General features: G+C 38.2%; 1 protein-coding gene across 4 annotated transcripts in view; it reads left to right on the top strand.

Moving 5' to 3' along the window:
• Nucleotides 1-21,129, top strand: part of CYFIP1 (cytoplasmic FMR1 interacting protein 1) — a 65,946-nt gene that overhangs the window by 11,873 nt on the left and 32,944 nt on the right. For all 4 annotated transcript variants that reach the window (XM_075728046.1, XM_075728045.1, XM_075728042.1 and 1 more), the window contains 11 exons: nucleotides 685-810; nucleotides 1,102-1,268; nucleotides 2,673-2,820; nucleotides 4,688-4,841; nucleotides 6,059-6,215; nucleotides 6,767-6,863; nucleotides 7,209-7,285; nucleotides 7,378-7,486; nucleotides 8,121-8,240; nucleotides 9,952-10,151; nucleotides 17,816-17,903. In XM_075728046.1, the coding sequence (XP_075584161.1) occupies nucleotides 685-810; nucleotides 1,102-1,268; nucleotides 2,673-2,820; nucleotides 4,688-4,841; nucleotides 6,059-6,215; nucleotides 6,767-6,863; nucleotides 7,209-7,285; nucleotides 7,378-7,486; nucleotides 8,121-8,240; nucleotides 9,952-10,151; nucleotides 17,816-17,903 (1,443 nt within the window). The remainder of the gene's footprint in view (nucleotides 1-684; nucleotides 811-1,101; nucleotides 1,269-2,672; nucleotides 2,821-4,687; nucleotides 4,842-6,058; nucleotides 6,216-6,766; nucleotides 6,864-7,208; nucleotides 7,286-7,377; nucleotides 7,487-8,120; nucleotides 8,241-9,951; nucleotides 10,152-17,815; nucleotides 17,904-21,129) is intronic.

Below are 21,129 nucleotides of genomic sequence, written 5' to 3' on the forward strand. Positions count from 1 at the left end.
AGATGTACCCTGATGGATATTAGATCAGCCTGACACTGCTCAGGAACATTTTGAGCTGTGTGTGCAGTGACTGAAAAGGCAGTATTTAAGAGAAATGCATGCTATGCAGATGATACTGGCACAAATAATACAGCTGTGTCCACACCTTTAAGCCCAGTAAACATAAAAAAAAAAAAAAAACCCAACCCAAAAACCTGTGTAGTTTTCCAGTTGTCTTTTGAATTCTAAATGTGAATATTTGGCCAAATTGGAAGCTCCTCTTTTTGTGTGTGGGTGTGGTGAATTTTTTGTTATGCTCTGAGGTCTCTCCATGTTTCGTCTGCTTGAAGTGGAGAAGAAACTTTTGCCTATGTTAGCATTTGCTCAGTAAAAAATACCCTGAATTGCATTACATGCTGAGTGTGAATTGCATTTTCTGAGCCTAATACAGGATCACTGGCTTTCAAGAAAATTTGTAAGGCAAATTATTGTTTGGCATTTTGCTAGATAGTCGTTTCAAAATTTGTGCATGTTTTGAGAATAGTACCAAGTATTATTTGTCAGATATTCTTGAAAACAGTGGAGTATTTCTTAAAGCATGTTATTTGTGTCCAGCTATGTTTTGTGTTTCTCAGGCCTTTTTTTCTCCACTCTCCCCCCCCCCCCCCCATCTTTTTTCTCCCTATTCTGCTGTGTGAACTGCAGTATTCGTGGAAACTGGTACACCCAACTGACAAATATTCTAATAAAGATTGTCCTGACAACGCGGAAGAGTATGAAAGAGCAACAAGATACAATTACACTAGTGAGGAGAAGTTTGCTTTGGTTGAGGTAAGATAAATCTTTTTTTACAGGGATTTTCCAAAGATTAATTCTATACAAAGGAGAACATTGCCTATAAGCATTTTCTATACCCAGTGCAAAAAGACAGCATGCCCTGTGTTGACTCTGAAAGAGCCTGTTTTCCTGCATTCAGTCTGTAGGAGGAGCACAGGAAAACAATTCTTTATCTTTTGGAACATGTTATTCCCGTTTTATCATTTTCTGTATTTTAAAAAGGGCTTTTTGAAAAATTACAGAAACAAAATAAGAAAAAATACACAATTTTTTTTTTTTTTTCAGGTGATTGCCATGATCAAAGGTCTTCAGGTGCTGATGGGAAGGATGGAAAGTGTTTTCAATCATGCCATTCGCCATACCATTTATGCAGCTCTTCAAGACTTTGCGCAGGTCACGCTTAGAGAGCCGTTAAGACAAGCCATTAAAAAGAAGAAAAATGTCATTCAGAGGTAACATTCTTGTTTTAATCTTCTGTATTTTTTCCCCAAAATCTTACTAAATTTGTTCCAGAATTGCACAGCTGTTAAATTCGCCTCTTTAAGTCTGTACTCCCCTACTAGTCTGTCTGGTATTCAAAGGTAGCTTGGTTGAATATGTGTCGGAGGTTGAAGAAGTCTGAAGTCAGGAGTCAAAACTGAATGACTGCCAACATGGTTACAGTAAGAGTCCAAGCTATCTTGAGCCACTAGGACTACTGCAGGAAGTCTTGTGTTACCTGTATTTTATTTTTATTTTAAGGAAAGATAACTACTGTAATATTGCAAGCAAGACTAGTATTTTTATTTTGAAGAAAGGTGTTAACTGTCCACCTTCCTTATGATTCCAATGTTTCCTCTCCTTGTGTCTCATGTTTACATTCCACCCCATGGTCTTATCTGTGCCCCCTTAGCATCCTGCCTTCTTTCTCAGCTTCTCCTGCTTTTGGCTTATTAGTCTTACACTTCTCTTCCAAGTGCTTTATCTGCCCACACTGATTGGTGGCATTACCCAACCTTATTTTTTGTCCCTAACTGTTTGCTTTTAATCTTGTCTTGTTTACTCTTTGTTTACTCCCACATTTCATTGCAAAGCTCTTAGAAGTGAAAGTCTTTGGCTAATTAGGCTGTTGCTAAATGCTCTGACTGCCACAAAAATACCATCATAAGCTAAAAATAAACAAATTACTCCAAATTACCAAGTTTGCAGGGGGAGTCTTTTTGTCCCAGGGACTTCCATGAAATAGGGAACTGTTACTTTCATACCTGCCTGGATTTGGGAGAAGACATTGGCTTTGATCATTCAGCACACCACAGGATATGGCAGGCTGTGTTTCTGACAAGTATCTGAAGTCCAGTTCACTATTTGGAGTTAGAAGTATGAGGCTGTTTGTATAAATTCCAGCTGAATTCTGGAGTTCTGCTGGAAACAGGAATTCTACTGTTTCTCTTCATTTCAAGCCTGAATTGTCTCTCTTTAGTTTGGTTAATAATCTGCTTTGTTTTGATTTGAATTATCTGCTTTTTGTGGTTTAGGAGAACAAAATGGCTTGATGCACTTGCTAAGGATCCCAGAGGGTGAATTCTTGACAAATGACTTTTGTCTCTGGCGAACCAATTTCAGAGGTCAGCTTTCTTCTGAAAGAGGAGAAGCGCTCTGGACTATCCTTTCTGATAAACAGCACGGAGCGATTGTTTCGTGCATGTGGCATTCTTTAATGTGTTCGTGAAATCGTTTGCAGTTGCTCTGAGTTAGTCTGAGCTCCTGAATGCTGTTGCAAAGTTTCTGTGCTTGTGGAAGAGTGATTAAAAAAGCAGAATGGTCTCCTGAATGTGCTTGGATGCATGCTGGTCTGAAGTAGTGTGAATTGTGTTCAGTGTTTTGCAGGCCATCAGAAAGACAGTCTGTGACTGGGAAGCTGGTCACGAGCCATTCAATGACCCAGCTCTAAGGGGAGAGAAGGACCCCAAAAGTGGTTTTGACATCAAGGTCCCAAGGCGTGCAGTGGGACCCTCCAGCACGCAGGTATTTTCCTGTCTGGTGGTTGTGATATCTGTCAACAATTATTGCATGAAATGTTTTCTCACTGGCCTGAATTATTTAAAATTTAAAAATTGCGAGATCATTTTTTCTTTTAATGTTCCAAATCTACTCTGATCATATTTATATTTACAAAATTATATATACTTAACCGAAACCCTCTGTCTGGGTTGCTGTCACTGTCTACTCTGATGCATAATTTTTCCAAGTGTTCAATCTCTTTAATTTGACTTAGTGGGAAGAAATATTTTCTCATTGAGCTCCTAATGTTATTTAAATATTATTTTTGAACTACTTGAATTATTTCTTGACTGACTCCCATCTCTGGTATGGCTGGTGGATTTTTTTTTTTTTTTGTTAAACCCCATTATTCAATACATGTCTATGTAGTTTTAAAATACATTTAAAATATAAATGGTCGTCTGTAGAATATGGGAAAGTATTTGACTTCTGGCAAGATCCCTCCTACTGTTCAGTAATGAATGATAAAACTGCTCCCTATTTAAATCTGCTGCTGCCACTAAAACAAGAGGTATTTCAAGTGTGTTTTCTGTGATAGTCATTGAAATCCCATACCTAGATGGTTGTTCTTGTTACCTCCACATAGTTGTCTCTTATTTTCTTTGTGAATTTGTTTGGAGAATGTATGGTCTGGTATTCATAGCTCATCTGAGAAAATGAGGTACTGAGCACTTGGGGTGAAAAATTGAAAGCAACTACGGTTTGTAAATAGAATATTTTAATCTATGGGGAAGAGAGCATGTATGGATAATAATCTTGGGTAATAAAAAGTGCTTAAACTGTGCCAAGATGGGTTTAATAAAGATTTTGTTTTGGGAATTGGAAAAAAATGTTTTGATTTCTAATTTTCTGGGTAGAAAAAAATTAAATATCACCACCAGTGTGCTTCTCCTGTGCTTGGTATGTTTAAGGGCTTTGTTTCACTGGCTGCAACAGGCTGTTTAGAGTACACAGTTCTGTCTGCTTTTTCTGCTCTTGGGCTGGCACACTTGTCTGTCTCGGCTGACAGGAGGAAGGGAGGTCAAATATATCGATTTTTAGATAGGCTTTTTTCAGTTTCATGCAGTTATAAAATGGCTGCGTATGAATTAGTAATACTTGGAAATCTTTGCAAAATCATTTGAGAAGCTAATGGCTCTCTGAGCATCCTCTGTAATGAATGGGAGCTTTTCCCTTTGCTTGGGGGAGCACTGGATTGCAGTGATTATTCTGAATGAAGAAACCTTTCTGTATGTCCTCCTCTGCATGCTTACTGTGCTACTTTTCATTTTTAACAAACTAACACATTTTCTCTGCTTCTTTTTCCCCTTCCTTATTTACCCATGTGTTTTTTATTAACGGATTCTCTCTCCCCTGCCTGCCCCTGTCTGTTGGTTTTTAGCTCTACATGGTTCGCACTATGACAGAGTCCTTAAACTCTGCTGAGCTGTTGAAGCAGCTCAAGTCTCTGGGATTGGAAAAGCTATTGCATGTGACACACAAGTTTCTGAGGCAGTCCTACATCTATCCACCTCTTTTAGAGTTTGGTGGTAAGACATTACTTATTACTTTTACTTTTGTGGCGATGTGAACTGTTCCACTGTAGATGGTCTGCTGCTAAGTGTCAGTGGAGGTCCCCTTGGCATGGGCAGGCATTCGTGCTGGTGCGTAGGCTAGCGATGCATCTGTTCCTCTTGCCTGAAAGGCTTTTACCCCCACAGTGCCAGTTTTCAATTTGAAGTGGAGCAGTTGCTTACTGATAGTAATTCTCAGTGTTGCTCAACTAATGTACCATGTGTATTTTCCTTTTTTCCCCCCCTTTCCACCACAATTGTTTCCTTTAATGATACAGCTTTACATGGTGAGAACTATGTTAGAGTCCCTCATTGCTGACAAAAGTGGTTCCAAGAAAACCTTGAGAAGTAGCCTTGAGGGGCCCACCATATTGGACATAGAAAAATTCCATCGCGAGTCTTTCTTCTACACTCATTTGATAAATTTCAGTGGTAAGATATGTAGATGATCAGTGTCCAGCTTAGCATGTCCTAACACCTCTAACACGAACTGGAAAATGTTTCCGATTGCCTAAGCCAACTTACCTTTGTTTTATTTATCAAAAGCCTTGGTCTGTCCAAACTTTTTCTGAGAGGTGATGTTCTGTATTGTGGTGGGATTTTTATTTTCACTTGTTATACATTTGTTTATAATGCATCAAATTTCATATTGTTACCTCCCTTTTCTATTTTTTTATGTACTTATTTATATAAACAAGGGACAGATAAGCCTATACACATTGACATTTTAAAAAGGAAGTAGTTTTTGTGTTTTGGGTTTTTTTTGTTTTTTCATTTTTGTTTTAAGTACAGAGGAAGCAAATTCTCTGTTGTGGTAAATTTGATGTCATTTCACTACTCTTACGATTCAGTTAATTGTAATCGGAAACATGCTGTCCTAAAGAATTCACCTACTGACATTGAATGTATCTAGTCTTTGTCATCACCATGCTGTGTTGTCTTTCATTTTTGTTTTGCTAATGGACTCCTTTACCCTCAGGGAAGGGGGAGCTAATGTCAGTCATAATGCTATTGGGGAACAGCACTTCAAAAGGTCTTCAGAGGAACTTAATGTAAAGAGTTCATTCCCATTTTAGTTCTCAAGCCTTCTGCAAAAGGAGGCTTGTGCCGAGTGTTTTCTGGAGAGGTGGGAAGCACACCTCCACGTCCTTGACAGCGGCCTTAGAAACTTTTTGTTTTAATCCCGTTTTCATGTGTCTGTCTGCCATTTCCTGCCCATCTAACCAACAGGATTGCGTGGAGCGATTCAGTCCTCCAGAGGGAGAGATGGTGGATCTGGTACAATTTTGTCTTCTTCGCCTGCTGCTTCCCAAGTTCAGTGCATGCCTTTCTCAGCCCCCAACTGAGAAATTAAACTAGAAATCCCCCTTTACTGGTGTACATAGTTTTTCTGTTTAACTGGTAGTCTGTTCCACTTCCACACTTTTTTCTGTAATAAGGCACCACTTTGGGGGCCAACGTGAAGGTCAGAACTCTTTGAAAAAGTCATGGGCTTTACGTTTTGAATTTGGGTTACGTATTTGGCCTATGTATAGCTCTAGTGACTCACACCTGCTTTTTTGTTTCACATTGCATCATCAGAATCACAGTTGTATTGTTCTTAATGTATTTCTGTAAGAAGTGTAATTCTTCCTTATTTATTCTGAAAGAAACCCTGCAGCAATGCTGTGATCTGTCCCAGCTATGGTTCAGGGAATTCTTCTTAGAACTGACCATGGGCAGAAGAATCCAGTTTCCCATTGAGATGTCCATGCCTTGGATTCTGACGGACCATATTTTGGAGACCAAAGAGGCATCAATGATGGAGTAAGACCTACTTCTGCTCTTCAGTTGAATGATTATTCTTAATGATTGTCATTCCGTATTACAATGTCACTGCTTTAATTGTTTTTAACAAGCAGTCACTGAGAAGGTATTCTAAACCTTCATACACTTTTCCTCTTACATTTAGTGATGTACAGATTCTTTTTTAAGTGAATAATTGAAATAAGAAACCTTTCATGTAAGTATCATTGCACCAGCCAAATATGTTGTTCCCTGAGTGAGTTCTCCTTACTTGCTCCTCAAAGATGTCAAATATAATGCATAGTGGTAAAAGCATGGTTCCATTTTGATGGAAAGCTACATCTAGAAAACAAGTTTCAGACTGCAAACTTATTTATACAATTTCTTGAACTAACAAAAGACTTTCTTAAAGAAGGTGTGATTCTTTTTATATAAACTCAAAAATTGATCCTGTTTGCATGAACAATTACAATTACAATATTGACTGGCTCACAACATCTTGACTATACCATCCTAAAGAATCATAATTTCTACAGACATGTAACTTTATTTTTTTATTCTTTTTCATTCAGGTATGTTCTGTATTCTTTGGACCTTTATAATGACAGTGCTCATTATGCACTTACTAAATTTAAGAAGCAATTCCTCTATGATGAGATTGAGGCAGAGGTAAAGTAACCTTATCTACTGGAGAAAAATAGTCTGTACTTCAATGTGAAAATGATGCTAAAGGGCAAGACCTATTATAAGAGATTCAGAACAGTTGGAGATAAACAAACTGAGAAGAAAGACCAGAGATGGGTAACTGGTTGGGTGATATATTGTGAAGAAACCTGTAGACCTGTGCAAAATGCCTCACACTAATGCTGAAGACTGAATGTCATCTTCTCTTGTACTGGGAAATCTGGATGCATTAACTTTCTTAACTATGTTTGCTAAACAGTGGGAGGTCTTGGATAAGCTCCCCTCTTAATTTTAAGTATCCCTAAATGCATGATTTCTTTTCTTCCCAAGGTAAACCTGTGTTTTGACCAATTTGTCTACAAGCTGGCAGACCAAATATTTGCGTACTACAAGGCAATGGCTGGCAGGTAGCTGTTCCACTAGTGAGAACTTTTATTCATGCATTTTTGCTCTGCTTTGCTGTCTAATAGACTTAAGTGTTTTCTTCCTTTCTTAATAGCCTGCTTCTGGATAAACGATTACGTTCGGAATGCAAGAATCAGGGAGCAACCATTCAGTTGCTACAGTCCAATCGCTACGAGACACTGCTGAAACAGAGACATGTCCAAGTGAGTTAACTCATACGCTGTTGTATTTGAGTTGCTTGGTGATTTTCCAATGGTGTTGATTTATATAGGTATATAAAACTCTTTGTGTGCTTTATGTCCTGTCATCTAAGTGGCATAACTGACATTTGAGAATCAGCTTTTTTGTCATATGAAGGAGTAAATTAAGAAAAAAAACTTAAAAGATCCTGTTTTAATGCAAATGGCTGTTGCAGTTAAGCAAACACAAGCCAAATGGGAATGTCACATGTGGTAGTGTTGTCTTCCTAATAATGGAAGGAATAATTGTCTTCCTAATAAAAAAAAAAAAATTAATAATAAAAACTTTCACCAGTTTTCAATAGGTTGTCGGCACCATGTCATGGAAGCATAAAATGCTGATATAAATACTTAGATGTAAATGCGAGATGTAAATGCGACATGTGTTTTTACTTGTTTTTGTGAGAACTGGGATGTAAATTGTAGTACTTAATTTGTTCATGAATTTGTAAATTTTATCCATCTGCTTGGTTTCTGTGTGTTTGGAATGCAAGTTCACCATGTGTGAGTCTGTTAATCTGTGGAGTCTCATAGTCCTTCTACAGTTTGTCTCGTAATTTGACTTTCAGTTCAAAACTTCATGGCATTTTTTCTTTAGCTTCTTGGTAGGTCAATAGACCTGAACCGACTGATCACTCAGCGAATTTCAGCAGCCATGTATAGGTCAATGGAACTGGCAATTGGTCGATTTGAAAGTGAGGATTTGACTTCCATTGTGGTGAGTGTTGTGTTGTAGTTTTGCCAGAGCACTAACACTGCAGTTAGGAGTCTAGAGTGCTAGTTCTTTTTTGTTATTATTATTATAATTTTAAACTTAATTTAATTTAATTTTTTCATATTATGTTTTAATTTTTATTTCTTTTATTTGCATTGAGACTGATAGACATCTAGCCCTTTTTTTTCTCCCCATTATAAATCCATGTTTGTTTTTAAATGGCAGAAGCAAAAAAGTTTTCTCAGGTTTTGCTAGACATCCTCTAGGTATTCTCTCAAACGAATGGTTGTGCAGTCAATACAGAAGGGAGAAGAGGCTGAATGACTAACAGGCAAACTTGTTTTATCCCAAACCTTAGTTAAATATATATACAAGCAGGAAAGAAATTAAGCAGTCTTATTAGAAAAATAAAAAACCTTTTCACTCTGATGTTTTGTTTTCATTTTTCTGTAAGCATGAAATTGTATGTTGCTATGATTGAAGTTTGTCTGGTTTACTAGGTCTAGATTGACAAAACCCCTTACCAGAGAAGCAGCTTATTCTTGCAAAAGGCATTTTTTTGTAGTGTAGTTAGTCACCTGCAGCTACACCATAAATTATACTGGCAAATCCTCTGTTGCCATTGTAGTATATTGTGGACTTTATTGATTATGATGTGCTATGATTTTTTTCACCCCATACTTTAACCTGCATCTCTGTTCAAACTGTGCTTTGGCCTGGCCTGACACAGTACTCCGGAGCACGCTATTGAACATGGGACTGTGCAAATCCCAGTCCTGTTGAGGCTGAGAATCTTGTTCTCTCCTTGTCCAGAAAAAATAAACATGCTGCAAGTGAGGGCACCTATAGAGAATGCATATACCAGGGGCTATATGGAAACAAGGAAAATGAGCATTTTTGTGTGTTAAGTTTTTGTAAATGCCCACTTTTGTCTGTGCATATAGATAAATTGCAGACCAAAACAAAACAGCCCTGTGTCTGGTAGAATCAAAATGAGTTTTACCCAGGCGGCTTGGTTTTGTAGCATGACAAAATAATAATAATCTTTTTGTGGAGGAATGAAATCTGACTTGTGCCTGTGGAAAGAGAGCATCTGTGCAATATTGAGGTGTCTTTTGAATAAGTTTCCTCATTAAAATGCTAACAAACAAATTTTATTTCCAGGCAGCATGAATTTGACAAGTAAATACGCAGTCAACAAGAAAAATATCAGACACATTGAGTTCTGCTGGAATGAAACAAAATTAAAAGTTGTGCAAGAAAGTTTACCATTGGTCTTTCCATAATAAGTTTTTTACCTGTGAGATTTTGTCGTACAGTTAACTACCTTGATTTCATTTCATTCTTTACTGAAAATAAATACTGAGGCCATAGAGCTGTGCAGGAGTCTGGCTTTTCAGTGCTTGGTGTTATTGCCTTTGAATTAATTAAACATAGTTTTTCTTTGTTATGTGCAGGGTTTTCTTAGTAGCTAAGTGAACAGAAACTGTTGATGTGTTTCCTAGGTCATAGGTTCTCTCTCTTTCCTGAGTGGCAGGACTAAAATGTTGTTCTTCCACCATCCTCTTTTTTTTTTTTTTTTTTTAATGCAAAATACTTTCTGCTGAAAATGGCTTGATTTCCTCAGTAAGCAACTAATACTAGTAGTTTAACTAATAAGTTTCTCCATTTTATTAAATGCACTGCTCACTTACTTTCCTCTTGTTTTTTATAGGAGCTGGATGGCTTGATAGAGGTCAACAAAATGACTCACAAGCTTCTGAGTAGATATATGACCTTGGACAGCTTTGATGCCATGTTCAGAGAAGCCAATCACAACGTGTCAGCCCCTTATGGACGAATTACTCTTCATGTCTTTTGGGAACTCAATTATGATTTCCTTCCAAACTACTGCTACAATGGATCCACTAACAGGTTAGCATGGCAGCTTTTGATTTGCAGCAGTTCAGCCATCCTTCTGCAACTTCTTTCTTAGCAAATGCTGACAAGTCCATCTTCATTCATTTAGTGTGTTTTCCACTCCTAATCCTTCACTTGAAATGAAGCAGCATGAGTCATTTTACTGAGTGCAGTCAAATGTATGAAAGCCTGTTATTTGTCCACAATAGAAATAAAATGTAACTGCAGCATCCAAATTCTGACATTTTAATGACTTAGCTATGATATGCTGAAAAATAAAGTGTGTCAAAAAATACTGCAAAGTGCGTATCAGGAAGATATTTTGGTAAACAGGATCCTCAACTGTGAGATAATGGAAATAAAGTTATAGTCCTGATTCTGCATTAATGTGAAGAAAAGGATTGTTTACTGGAGATGGGAAAAGTTCAGTGTTCACTGCAACTACAGTTGAAGCCTTTAAGGAGAGTAGGTAATGGAAATAGAAAGGTAGGATCTCAAGTTTGAATGAGTGGAAGGCACAGTGCTTGGGACTTTGCATTTCTGGGCTTCGTGCTTGTGTGCTGTTTTTAGGATTTGTGTTGCTTTTAGCCGTTACTCAGGTTTTGGTTAAAGCACTGTGAAGTGACAGCAAAACGATACTGAATATTGAGCTGTAGGAAGAGGAGGAAGCCTGTTCTCATCTTTCACTGTCTCCTTGGAGAGCTTTCCCTGTCTGACATGTTGCATGATGGTTATGCTGCATTTTAGATCCAAGATTCTGTCTGTGGGGAAAAAAAAAAAAAAAAAAAAAAAAAAAAGGAGCGTTTTTTTTGTGGTTAAGTTTTAGCCAAGAAGCTTCTGTTACATGAATCTGCCTGCACAGGAGAGTTGAATGTATTTCCGAGGAAGCTACGGTGCAGTTGATGTATCTGGAGATCAATATTGGAATATTCAGTGCAATGTATTAAGAATCATATAAGCATAATATTAAAAAAAAAAAACTTGATGAAATGCTGTTCCTTCACCTGTCAGCTTTAATGAAGGGCATTCAATAGCTTCTATAACAATTCAGTCTGTGTTCATCCTGGCTATAAGGACTGCTGTACTGCAGACCACAGTGCTTGGGAAGTGAGTGTGGAATGCCAAAGGACACTAGCAGGATCCTGTAGGACTGTTGTTTGTCTGTCTAAAAACTGTATGCAGAATTGAGTTAGGCTGATCCTCAAGCTTGTTGGATAATTAATTCAGGATAATTAATTTAGGACATGATAAAGGGAACCAGATCTTAGGCAGTATGTGTACCTTGTGTCCAATTTCATCACAGAACTGCTTTGGTTTCAGTCCAAAGCAGCAGCGTGGAGAGAATTAATGTGTTGCACACACCGTACAGTACCCATTGATATTTTTTGCTGGGAGAGGGAACAGGGAGCTTCTCTCCCTTTTATAGTTCTTAAGCACATTCATTATGTCTATTGCTGCCTTGCTGTTAGAATGAACTTTACATTGATGAGCTCTCTCTGCGTTCAACTGTACAGGTTATTGTGTGCAAACACAGGAGTAAACAGTGATGAGCTCTATGAGAGCTGCTAGTTTAATTCTTGACTCCTGATAGGTAATGTCTTGTGTGAAAGCTGTGTGTAAACAAGGGAAGAAAAGTAACAAAGAAAGGCTGGAAGAAAGAGAAATAAGTATGATGAAAAGCAGAGAGGTTGCTTGGTGGTGAGGGGTTGGAGGTAGAGCTCCCAGAAAATGTGTAATAACTGTGGCTTGCCTTTTATTAATTTGACCACAGCCCAGCTGTAAGGGTCCTTCTTTTAAAGTTAGTGTTTTGGTCAGATTAACTTGTACCCAGCACCTTTTGAGATGTTTTTCCAAGAATGCTTAAATGTGATGATTTCAAACATTTGTAAAAGTTCAAGTGTTTAGAAACCCTGCAGGTTTGGTTCAAAGGTGTCCTGGTTTTGGCTGGGATAGACTTAACTTTTTTCCTAGTAGCCGGCATAGTGCTGTGTTTTGGATTTAGTAGGAGAAGAATGTTGATAACACACTGATGTTCTAGTTGTTGCTAAGCACTGCTTATGCTAGGCAAGGACTTTTCAGCTTCCCATGCTCTGCCAGGGGCACAAGAAACTGGGAGGGGGCACAGCCAGGACAGCTGACCCAAACTGACCAAAGGGCTATTCCATACCATATGACGTCATGCCCAGTATATAAACTGGGGGGAGTTGGCCAGGGAGCAGCGATAGCTGCTTGGGAGCTGTCTGGGTATCGGTCGGCAGGTGGTGAGCAATTGCATTGTGCATCGCTGCTTTGTATATTGTTATTACTATTATTTTATTGTTATTATTATCATTACTATTTTACTTTATTTTATTTCGATTATTAAACTGTTCTTATCTCAACCTGGGAGTGTTTCACGCTCTTACTCCTCTGATTCTCCCCTCCATCCCACTGGGGCAGGGGGAGTAGGCAGGCGGCTGCGTGGTGCTTAGCTGCTGGCTGGGGTTAAACCACGACAAAAGGTTAAGGCTATTCACGCAGAAGTATTGAAACATGTTGCATGTTTAATTATTTGGGACTTAGGAATTTTTTTATATCTGATAATGTACTGAGATTAAACAGTGAGGCTGCTATTAAAAGGTTTAGCAATTTAATAATTGCAGTGGACGGTTTTCTGAAATTTCGTCTGATTAGTGCTAGCCAGCTGCACTAATGTCTGTGTCCAGAGTTGGGTGCAACAGTTTGTGGAGAAGGAATGGGGAGATGAGCGAGGGGACCTCTGCAGATGGGCATTAGCAGTGAAATCCAAGGGTGTTTTTAATCTACTCATGGTCGATCCGGAGAGAAAGAGAACAAACTTTTGGATAATAGCATGAGCATATGGACTGCAGGTGAGGTCAAAGCCCTCTCTAGTCCAGCACCCTGATGCTGGCAGCAGCAATGCAGAGGCTGAGTATGAAAACAAGGGAGGCTTGTGGTGATTTTTCTCCCAGAAAATGTGCCAGCCTCTAGCAACAATCAGGTGTTTTCTGTAGAACAAAAATGGTGGGATGTTAGTACATTTCTGGCCCTTTACAGGTATTTTTTTCCCCCATTGCTTTGTCCAGTCCTTTTTTAAAGCTATGTGAGGTTTTGGCATTCCTGACATGCTGTAGTGAGGAGTCTGCAGTGAAGCTGTGTGCTGCATGAGAAAGTATCTCTTTTAGTTTGCTCTCAAGCTGTTGCCTGCTAGTTATTACACTGAGAGTGACCACGAACAGCCATTTCCCACTTGTCTTTTCTGTGCCACTTGGGATTGTTTTTTTTAAGAGCCCTCTCATGTTGGCCCTCCATTGCATGTTTTTCCAAGCCAAAGGTCTTTCCACACCAGGAATCTTTGTTGTGCTTATGCCTGCGTCTGTACTTTTGTCATTCCCCTATATCTTTGTGGAGTTAGGAGGACTATGGCTGGCCAGAGGATTCAAGTGACACAAGGACAACTTCCAGATTTTTGTTCGTTGTTCCTTTTCCACTATCTGTAGTGCTCCTTTTTGTGCCTTATTTTCTTTACTAATTCTAAGCTGGTCTTTTCCTTCCATGATAGCATGTTTTGTGTTCCGGGCTAATGGAGGAGCAACTGTGAGACAGTCTAGACATTTATTTGGATTGAAGATTTTCTGTGCTTTCTTGACACAAATGATACAAGCTTCCTGAGACAGTAGTCAGACTTGCAGCTCCATCTCCTCTGAACACATTATCCAAATCTGTATTCTCTGCTACAAATTCATGTGTATAGCACTCTTCCAAATGCAGTATGGCATGTTTCTTCTGAGGATACAGATTTGTCACAGAATGAACAAAAAGACCAGCTTTTTATTTTTCACTCTTCCTGCCTGCCTCCCCCTTCCTTTTGCGAGCTCTCTGTCTCTCTCGTACTGCTTTTGAGACTAGTTTTCACAAGAGAACAGCTGCGTCTTCTTGTCTTATATATACTCTGTGATAGACACTGTTCAGAAAAATTTTCAGCCCTTTCAGACACTGCTGGAGCAAACCTGAAAAGCAGTACTGGCACTGAAAACTACCTGGTTTCTGCTACAAAGAGCCAAATGGTGTAGTTATATAGGCTCATGCGACGTAGGGGTGACTGTAGTCAAATACTCCATCAAATTTGACAACACGCACCTTATCTTCCCCCACCAAAAAAAAAAAAAAAAAGTCTTCTTTCTGCCAAAATCAAAGGTGATAGCGATGGAGTGGCGGATACCTGCTACTGTTTCATGCTCTGTTTTGTCTGCTGTTTCCTCACACTTCAGTTTGTAGCCCGCTGTTCTCTCTATGTTGACATTCATGTTCAAGAAGGGTGAGTTAGATCTAGCATTCACTAAGAGAGGCAGTGTAGGGCTACCCTTAGATCTGATAAACAGAACAAGCTAATTTGAGAAGGCTGGAAGTTAAAAGTGTTCATACCAGAGGAACACTTTCTGTATGAGCAAGGAGGGTGGATTGTGATATCTTATTACTTCTGAGATGAAGTTCAGAAAGTTTATGAATGAGATTGTCTGTCTGTCTGTCTGTCTGATCTGGTGCCTGCAGTAGCAAGGCAGCAGGCTCATTGACCAAAGTGGTCTCTTTCAGATTTCTCCTTATTTTCCGAGATAGATTATGCTAATTAGAATAATAGTTTGTAAAGTGCCAACTATGAACTCGTTCCTGGTAGGTATCACAGAAACACCAATATAAAATGATTTGATCCCTAAAATACTTATTTTGGGTCTCATGTTGTCCTTTAGCAATCACTGTTGCAAAGCTTTGGTAAGCCAGCAGGCTTTTCATCTGCTTAATCTACTTTGACTGCTTACAACCTACGTTGATTAAAATGGATAAATTGCTGTGAGATCATCAACACTGGTTAAAAATGAAAAGAACTGATTATCTTGGAGTCTGCTAAAATCTACATCCAGTGGTATCCAAGGGAAAGTAAAAATGTGCCTAGCTTTAGCACTGATATTCAAAGAGCTTCAGTCCTTCAAAGAGATGTTTCTGTTTCTTGGAGGAGGAACAGGAGGAAGCCAACCAGCAGGATGTCAAAAGGAAAACACACACGCACACACTGAAAAAGTTTGAAGAATAGCAGACGATGCTGAACTGTAAAGGTTTCTATATAATCCTTAGTTTTGAGAGAAGAAATCTCTAATATTTATCTGAATGATATATTGGGATTAGTCACATACCTCCTAGAACGATGCACTCTCTTTTCCCTGTTGTATCCTCAGTACTTAGCCATAGCCCTGCTGTAAGATACCAAGAGACTATATCTCTTGCTCCTACTTCCTTTTCTTAACCTCTTTTCTTCCTCTCTTGGCATCTTTCCCCCACGTCCCTCAAGAAAGTATAAAATGTGTGCTTGCTTCAAGTCAGTAAGAAATCTTCAAGGTTATTTTGCTACTATTCTAAAACATTAGAGATGGAGAAACCCCCAAGAATGTAGAGGAGCAGTGGGGAACACAGAAGAGTTACTTGTGTTTATACAGAGCTAATGAAACTTAGAGACTCTGTCTCAGAAGTATTTCTCTGGTATTTGATTTCTGAGGCTGTGATTTCTTCTCAATCCACATACAGCCTGACTGGTTAGCTCCCAGACACTAATGACACTGTAGTTCAAATATATTCATAATACCTTTTTGAAAAGAGAAAGAATAATAGTTACAGCTTCCTAAGTCATGGGATGCACCTATATTTATATTCTGAAACATTCTTTTCCTTGTGAGGGTTTTAATTTAATCAGCTCTTGCCCAATACCTCTGCATGCTGAAACCCAGTCTTACCTCAAATGACATGGTACCTCTCTTGATTTCTTTCATTTTAGAGATTTTCTTAGAGCTTGAAGATTGATGTCAGTTTAAAAAGGAATAGGATTTGGAGAGAAAGAAAGGGGAATAGAGTAATCTCTGGGACTGTCATATGTTGCAGATTACTTTGAATTCCATCAAATGTTTACAACATCTCTGATAAACTCTTTAATGAAGTATCTGTGCAGAGAACAGATTCAAGTAATCTCAAGAGGAAGTTTTTGTTGCTATGTGAGTGAGAGAGAAGCGGGGAAACTTGTAAACTGAGGAAATGTAAATGTAAGGAGATTTAAATTATATAGTATCAAAAATAATGCACATAAATGATACTTTTTTCCTCAAAAGCTCTAAATGCAAGCACTTTCTGGACTTCAGCAAGTACAAGTACTTTTGGAAAGACAGGACTGAAATACATACGAACAAGTAGCTGCAACTGCAGGTATACCTATTTATGAGCAGGTTAAGAAAATACAGAAAACCTTGTCCTGAAGTTACAGATTCTCACAAGAACGAATCCGATTACTCAGAAATAAAACACAGTGGAAATGATTGCAAGCAACATGGTGCAATTTATACATGTTTGGGTGAAACAATTTTTGATTAGCATGGCTGGTTTTGTTTTCAGCTAGAAAATGGCTGTATTAAAAATAGAATTTCTGTGTTCCAGGAAAAATTATTAATGAATCATTTATTTTGTGTGTTGATTAAATTCAAATATATTTTAAACAAAAACAGATCAAGATACAATTGTATCCTATGACATTATAATGTACTGCAAACTTCCTTTCCTGAAACCTTTTTCTAGATGCATTTATTTTACTCAGCTATCACTCAGAACAGCCTGATCTGATACAAATATTTGAGGTACATTTCTTAAACAGCTGTTTTTCCTCTTCCCTCTGTATATACAGCTTTGCACCATTTACCAAGAAATCCTTTTTATCAAGTTAAAAAATAAAGTAGCCATCCAAACCATAAACCCACACACCAGTAATTTTGCTCGGTTTAGTAAAGTTAAGCAGAATCAGAACTGTAGTAGATGTTGATTAACTTCTTTCTGCGCTAAAACTGTAGTGCTGCAAAACATGCATTACACAGTTAACAGGCAACATGGGGGGAGTAGGTCTGTGCTGCTTGTTCATGAGAGGACTCGTGCCTGCAGAGTTCTGCCCAAGCACTGTTCTTCAGACGCTGGGGCCCTCAATTTGGAGTGGGCTGTTTGATCCTATCTTTTGCAGTACTCCATATCTTTGTAGTTCTCTTGTCATCCTCTTAACAATATACAAAGGTGAAGCTAAACATGATTTGTACTGGTACATGCTCACACTAAAGTAGGATCAAACTTTTGAAACATTAATTTTGCTACAAGGATTATATCCTTCCTCCTGACTGGTTTTTTTAAAGGTATTAGCCTAAAGTATTTTTCCTGCTGTGAGTTTCTTTGTGGGGAGAAAGCTCCAAAACATTAAATAGAAATGTAATGTTCTTTGAAGGTGTAGTTCATTCTCAAGGACTTAATTTTGGAAGCACAAGGAACTTCCTTACTCTCTGTGAGAGGCTATTGCTACTTTGTTAGTTGCTTCTGTTTTTGCTGGGCTAGGCTAGAGTAGAGGTGAGAAATATTTTGCGACCCTGCACACCACTTGAAGAACAGGGTCCCAGTAAGTGTTGGATAAGTGCATTATGAATAGTGTCCAGGCTTTTGGGCAATGCAGGCTATGTGCTTCCCCAGTTTCAACTTGGGCTGAAAGGCTACCATTCTGGCTTTGATATTATATGTAGACAAAAGCAGTATTATACAGGGTAAGGTGCATTAGGGGCACATCTACTAACCTAAGTATAATTAATGAATACTTTATTTTGTCTTTATAGATTTGTTCGGACCGTGCTACCGTTTTCTCAGGAGTTTCAGAGAGATAAGCAGCCTAATGCACAGCCACAGTATCTCTATGGATCGAAGGTTGGATTCAATTCCCTTTATATTTGTGGTTTGCTAATGTTTAAAGGTATCTTTTTTAATGATAGAAATTATGGAATATGAAAGTTATTAAAAATGGACTCGGATACATTTTGTGAGTATTTGAAATTCAACATACGCTTATTTTCAGACTTTGCTGTGAAGCTCACCATATGTTTCAGCCAAAGTGAAAGTGATTAGTCTGATGGTTAGTCTTATCTGACATAGCTAAAAATAAGTCCTTCTCTCAACCACCTTGCATTGCACAGTTGCTCATAGTGGCAGAGCAGACTCAAAGAAAAGATTAATTAGTCATCTGGTGAAGTGAGAACAAGAGCCCATCTTGGGTGCAGCTGCTCCCTTGTTACAGTGACGAAGACTGTGATGGCAGGAGAAAAGGGAACAGATAGAAAAAATTGCTTCAGATCTTATCAGACTAAAAAGGAATATAGATTCTGACCATCCTAAACTATCAGATATCAAACTGCTAAATTATTTCAAAAAAAAATGTAGCATTTCTTTGGCATCTTCAGCCCAAGGACCTCAAAAGTCATTGTGATGAACTTGGCTTTCTGGCCATGTCATCTCCTGTATTAGCATCATCTTTCTTGCTTTGCAGATTAGGAGTGCCTAGAAGATTTATGCAAGTTTTCAGTAGAAGTGTACACGATATGCAGTCATGTACTCTGTGCCTTAAGGCAATGCCCAGTACTGAGGTTGGAAAGGAGCTTACGTGGGTGACAAGTTGAGAGAGTACTTGGCACAAGAGAATAGTCGTGGGCTTTCATGGAGCTACCCAAGTGAGGAAAGTTAGCCTGTATTCACAGGACCAATGCTATGCTCATGTGTGCAGTATTGTGTGTTGGAGGGATAGATTTATTCTCCCTGATCACTGCAGATTTGTTTTCTTATGCTTCAGAATTATTACCTGAGTTTTAATGACAGTTAAAGGCATACTATGTTAACATATATCTGCATTTTTAATATCCAGTCAGAAACACCGATCTACTTCCAACAGCAGTAAAAACCAGCAGTGGTATCTTCAGCAAACCATTTGAGAATATTTAACAAGATGTCACTCTTAATTTTGCGTTGTCTTCTTGAGTATCAGGGAGGCCAAATGAAAGTATGGAAAAGATCAATAAACATATAAGGATTAAATTAGAGGATAGTTGACTAAAAAAAAAGTTTTAAAATTATGTACTCAATTATCCTTGTAATTCATGCAAGTGCACTGTGCCATTTTCATGTCTAGCTACTTTCATTACCTAGCTCCTACTCAAACATGAGCATAATTAGTCCTTGTCTTGCTGTTACTTTCTGCACATCATATCCTAGGTACACGGTGCAATCTCTGTCAAGTGATTTGCCCAGGAAGCTAGTTTCTGAGAGCTGAAGAGAGAGCTCAGAAGTTACAAATTTCAGTCCTAATACATCTGCTGCATTTGTAAAACTTTCATGCTTTTAAAATGTAAAGGAGGTGGAAAAGGATTCACATGTCTTTAATGTGGAATGTAACAGCTGATTGTCTGGTACTGCGAATAGTGTTTTATAGAATTGTTCCCCAACAGGGAACAGTAAATTATAGGAAAGTGGGATTTTCCTACATTAGAGTTATTGTGTTCCTTACTATTTTAGGAATTCACCAGATGCAGCGTAAAGAGCAAAAACCCCGTTGAATTTAGGAGAGATTGCTAACTTATCTAAGTGATGATACAGTGGAGCCAGTTGGGGAATACTTTTTTTATCAGTCAGGTTACATTATTAAAATAAGTTTAGTAATCTTTACTTTGAGAGCTATACATTTTCAGAAATCTGATTATTTTTTCTATATGAGCAGGAGCAATTGAGGGGGTTCTTGGATGCATTTCTGGAGCAAATTTCATAACTAGATATGCCTATATTAGCAAATATTCCTGACTCTCTGTAGCTTTAAATTTTCACAAAAATGTATTTTTATTCTTGAATATTTTGGAATTGAGGATATGTGAATGGAGTTTTAGGAGGACATTTCTACTGTATATAGCAAGTAACAGACAGCAATTCTTACATGATAGAGGCTACACATTCTAGCCTGTCATATAATTGTATGATATTATTCTGTGTGTTATATAGCCAGGCTTGTCACAGAAAACATCCTTGTTTGGGTCCTTTAACGGTTTTATTGTTGAATTACCTCCTGACTGGATAACAGTGGGGTATGGAGTAGCTATGTATTTTTTATTTTATTGTCTTTTTTGAGTTCTTGAACTACTCAAGATATTCAGGTGAGCACTTCGTATTGATCATATAGCCAAGGAGTATGACTTTTTATTTTCCTTATTGGACTTAATTGGTTTTGGTTGTTTTGGGGTTTTCTGGGGTTTTTTTAGCAATCCATGATGTTTATTTGGGTCAAGACAAGAGCATTGTGGTCCCTTGTGCATATATACACTCATATATGCATGTATTGGACTGTAATGGCTAAACATTTTCTGTGCAGAAGCTTTGCATGAGCAATGTGCTTGCTTAAGAGTAATAAATTAAAGAATTAAAAAAAAATTAGTTTTGATCTCAAAGTGTTCACATATTCTCAGATATTTCTAAATGGATTGAAGCATTTGATCTATATTAATGTGTATTGATGCTTAGCATAGACAGTTGTGTCCACATTCTCTGTTGCATCTGAAGTTTTCTGAGTGGTGTCTTCATACAATTAGCAAAACAGAAACCCACAGCTACAACTTACTTCTCCTGGCTGACATGGGAGCAGAGCTGTCAGGTGGGAAGGAGCCAACCTGCAAAAGCTCATCAGCCTTTTAAGTGAGCTGGAGTATTTTAAATGCTCATTGAGCATGGTCTTTGAAATCCCTTTACTCAGGTGAAGTGTGAAGATTAATGAAATGAATGTTAGCAGATTGAAATTTGGCAACATGGGCTGGATGCATAAAATAATAATGTACATATAAGAAAGAGTCTCTTCTGGGGATTTGAAACTACCTTTGCACGTTAATGAAGTACCTGGTTTTATAGAGGTTGTGTAGACCAGAATTTAAGAGCTTCCTTTCTGGCTTATACACCATTTTCCAAAGATTTTCATGTTTGTACGTCTTCTGCATTTTGTAGATGCTAAGTCATTTGTCTTGTGAAAAAAGACCCCTTTGGAATGTATTCCCCAATGTGAATATAATGGTTTTTATCTACTGCTGGTGCACAAATTAACACCAGTTTGCACTATGTTGCATCTTGT

This window comes from Pelecanus crispus, chromosome 1, assembly GCF_030463565.1.
Source record: "Pelecanus crispus isolate bPelCri1 chromosome 1, bPelCri1.pri, whole genome shotgun sequence".
Taxonomy (NCBI): Eukaryota; Metazoa; Chordata; class Aves; order Pelecaniformes; family Pelecanidae; genus Pelecanus; species Pelecanus crispus.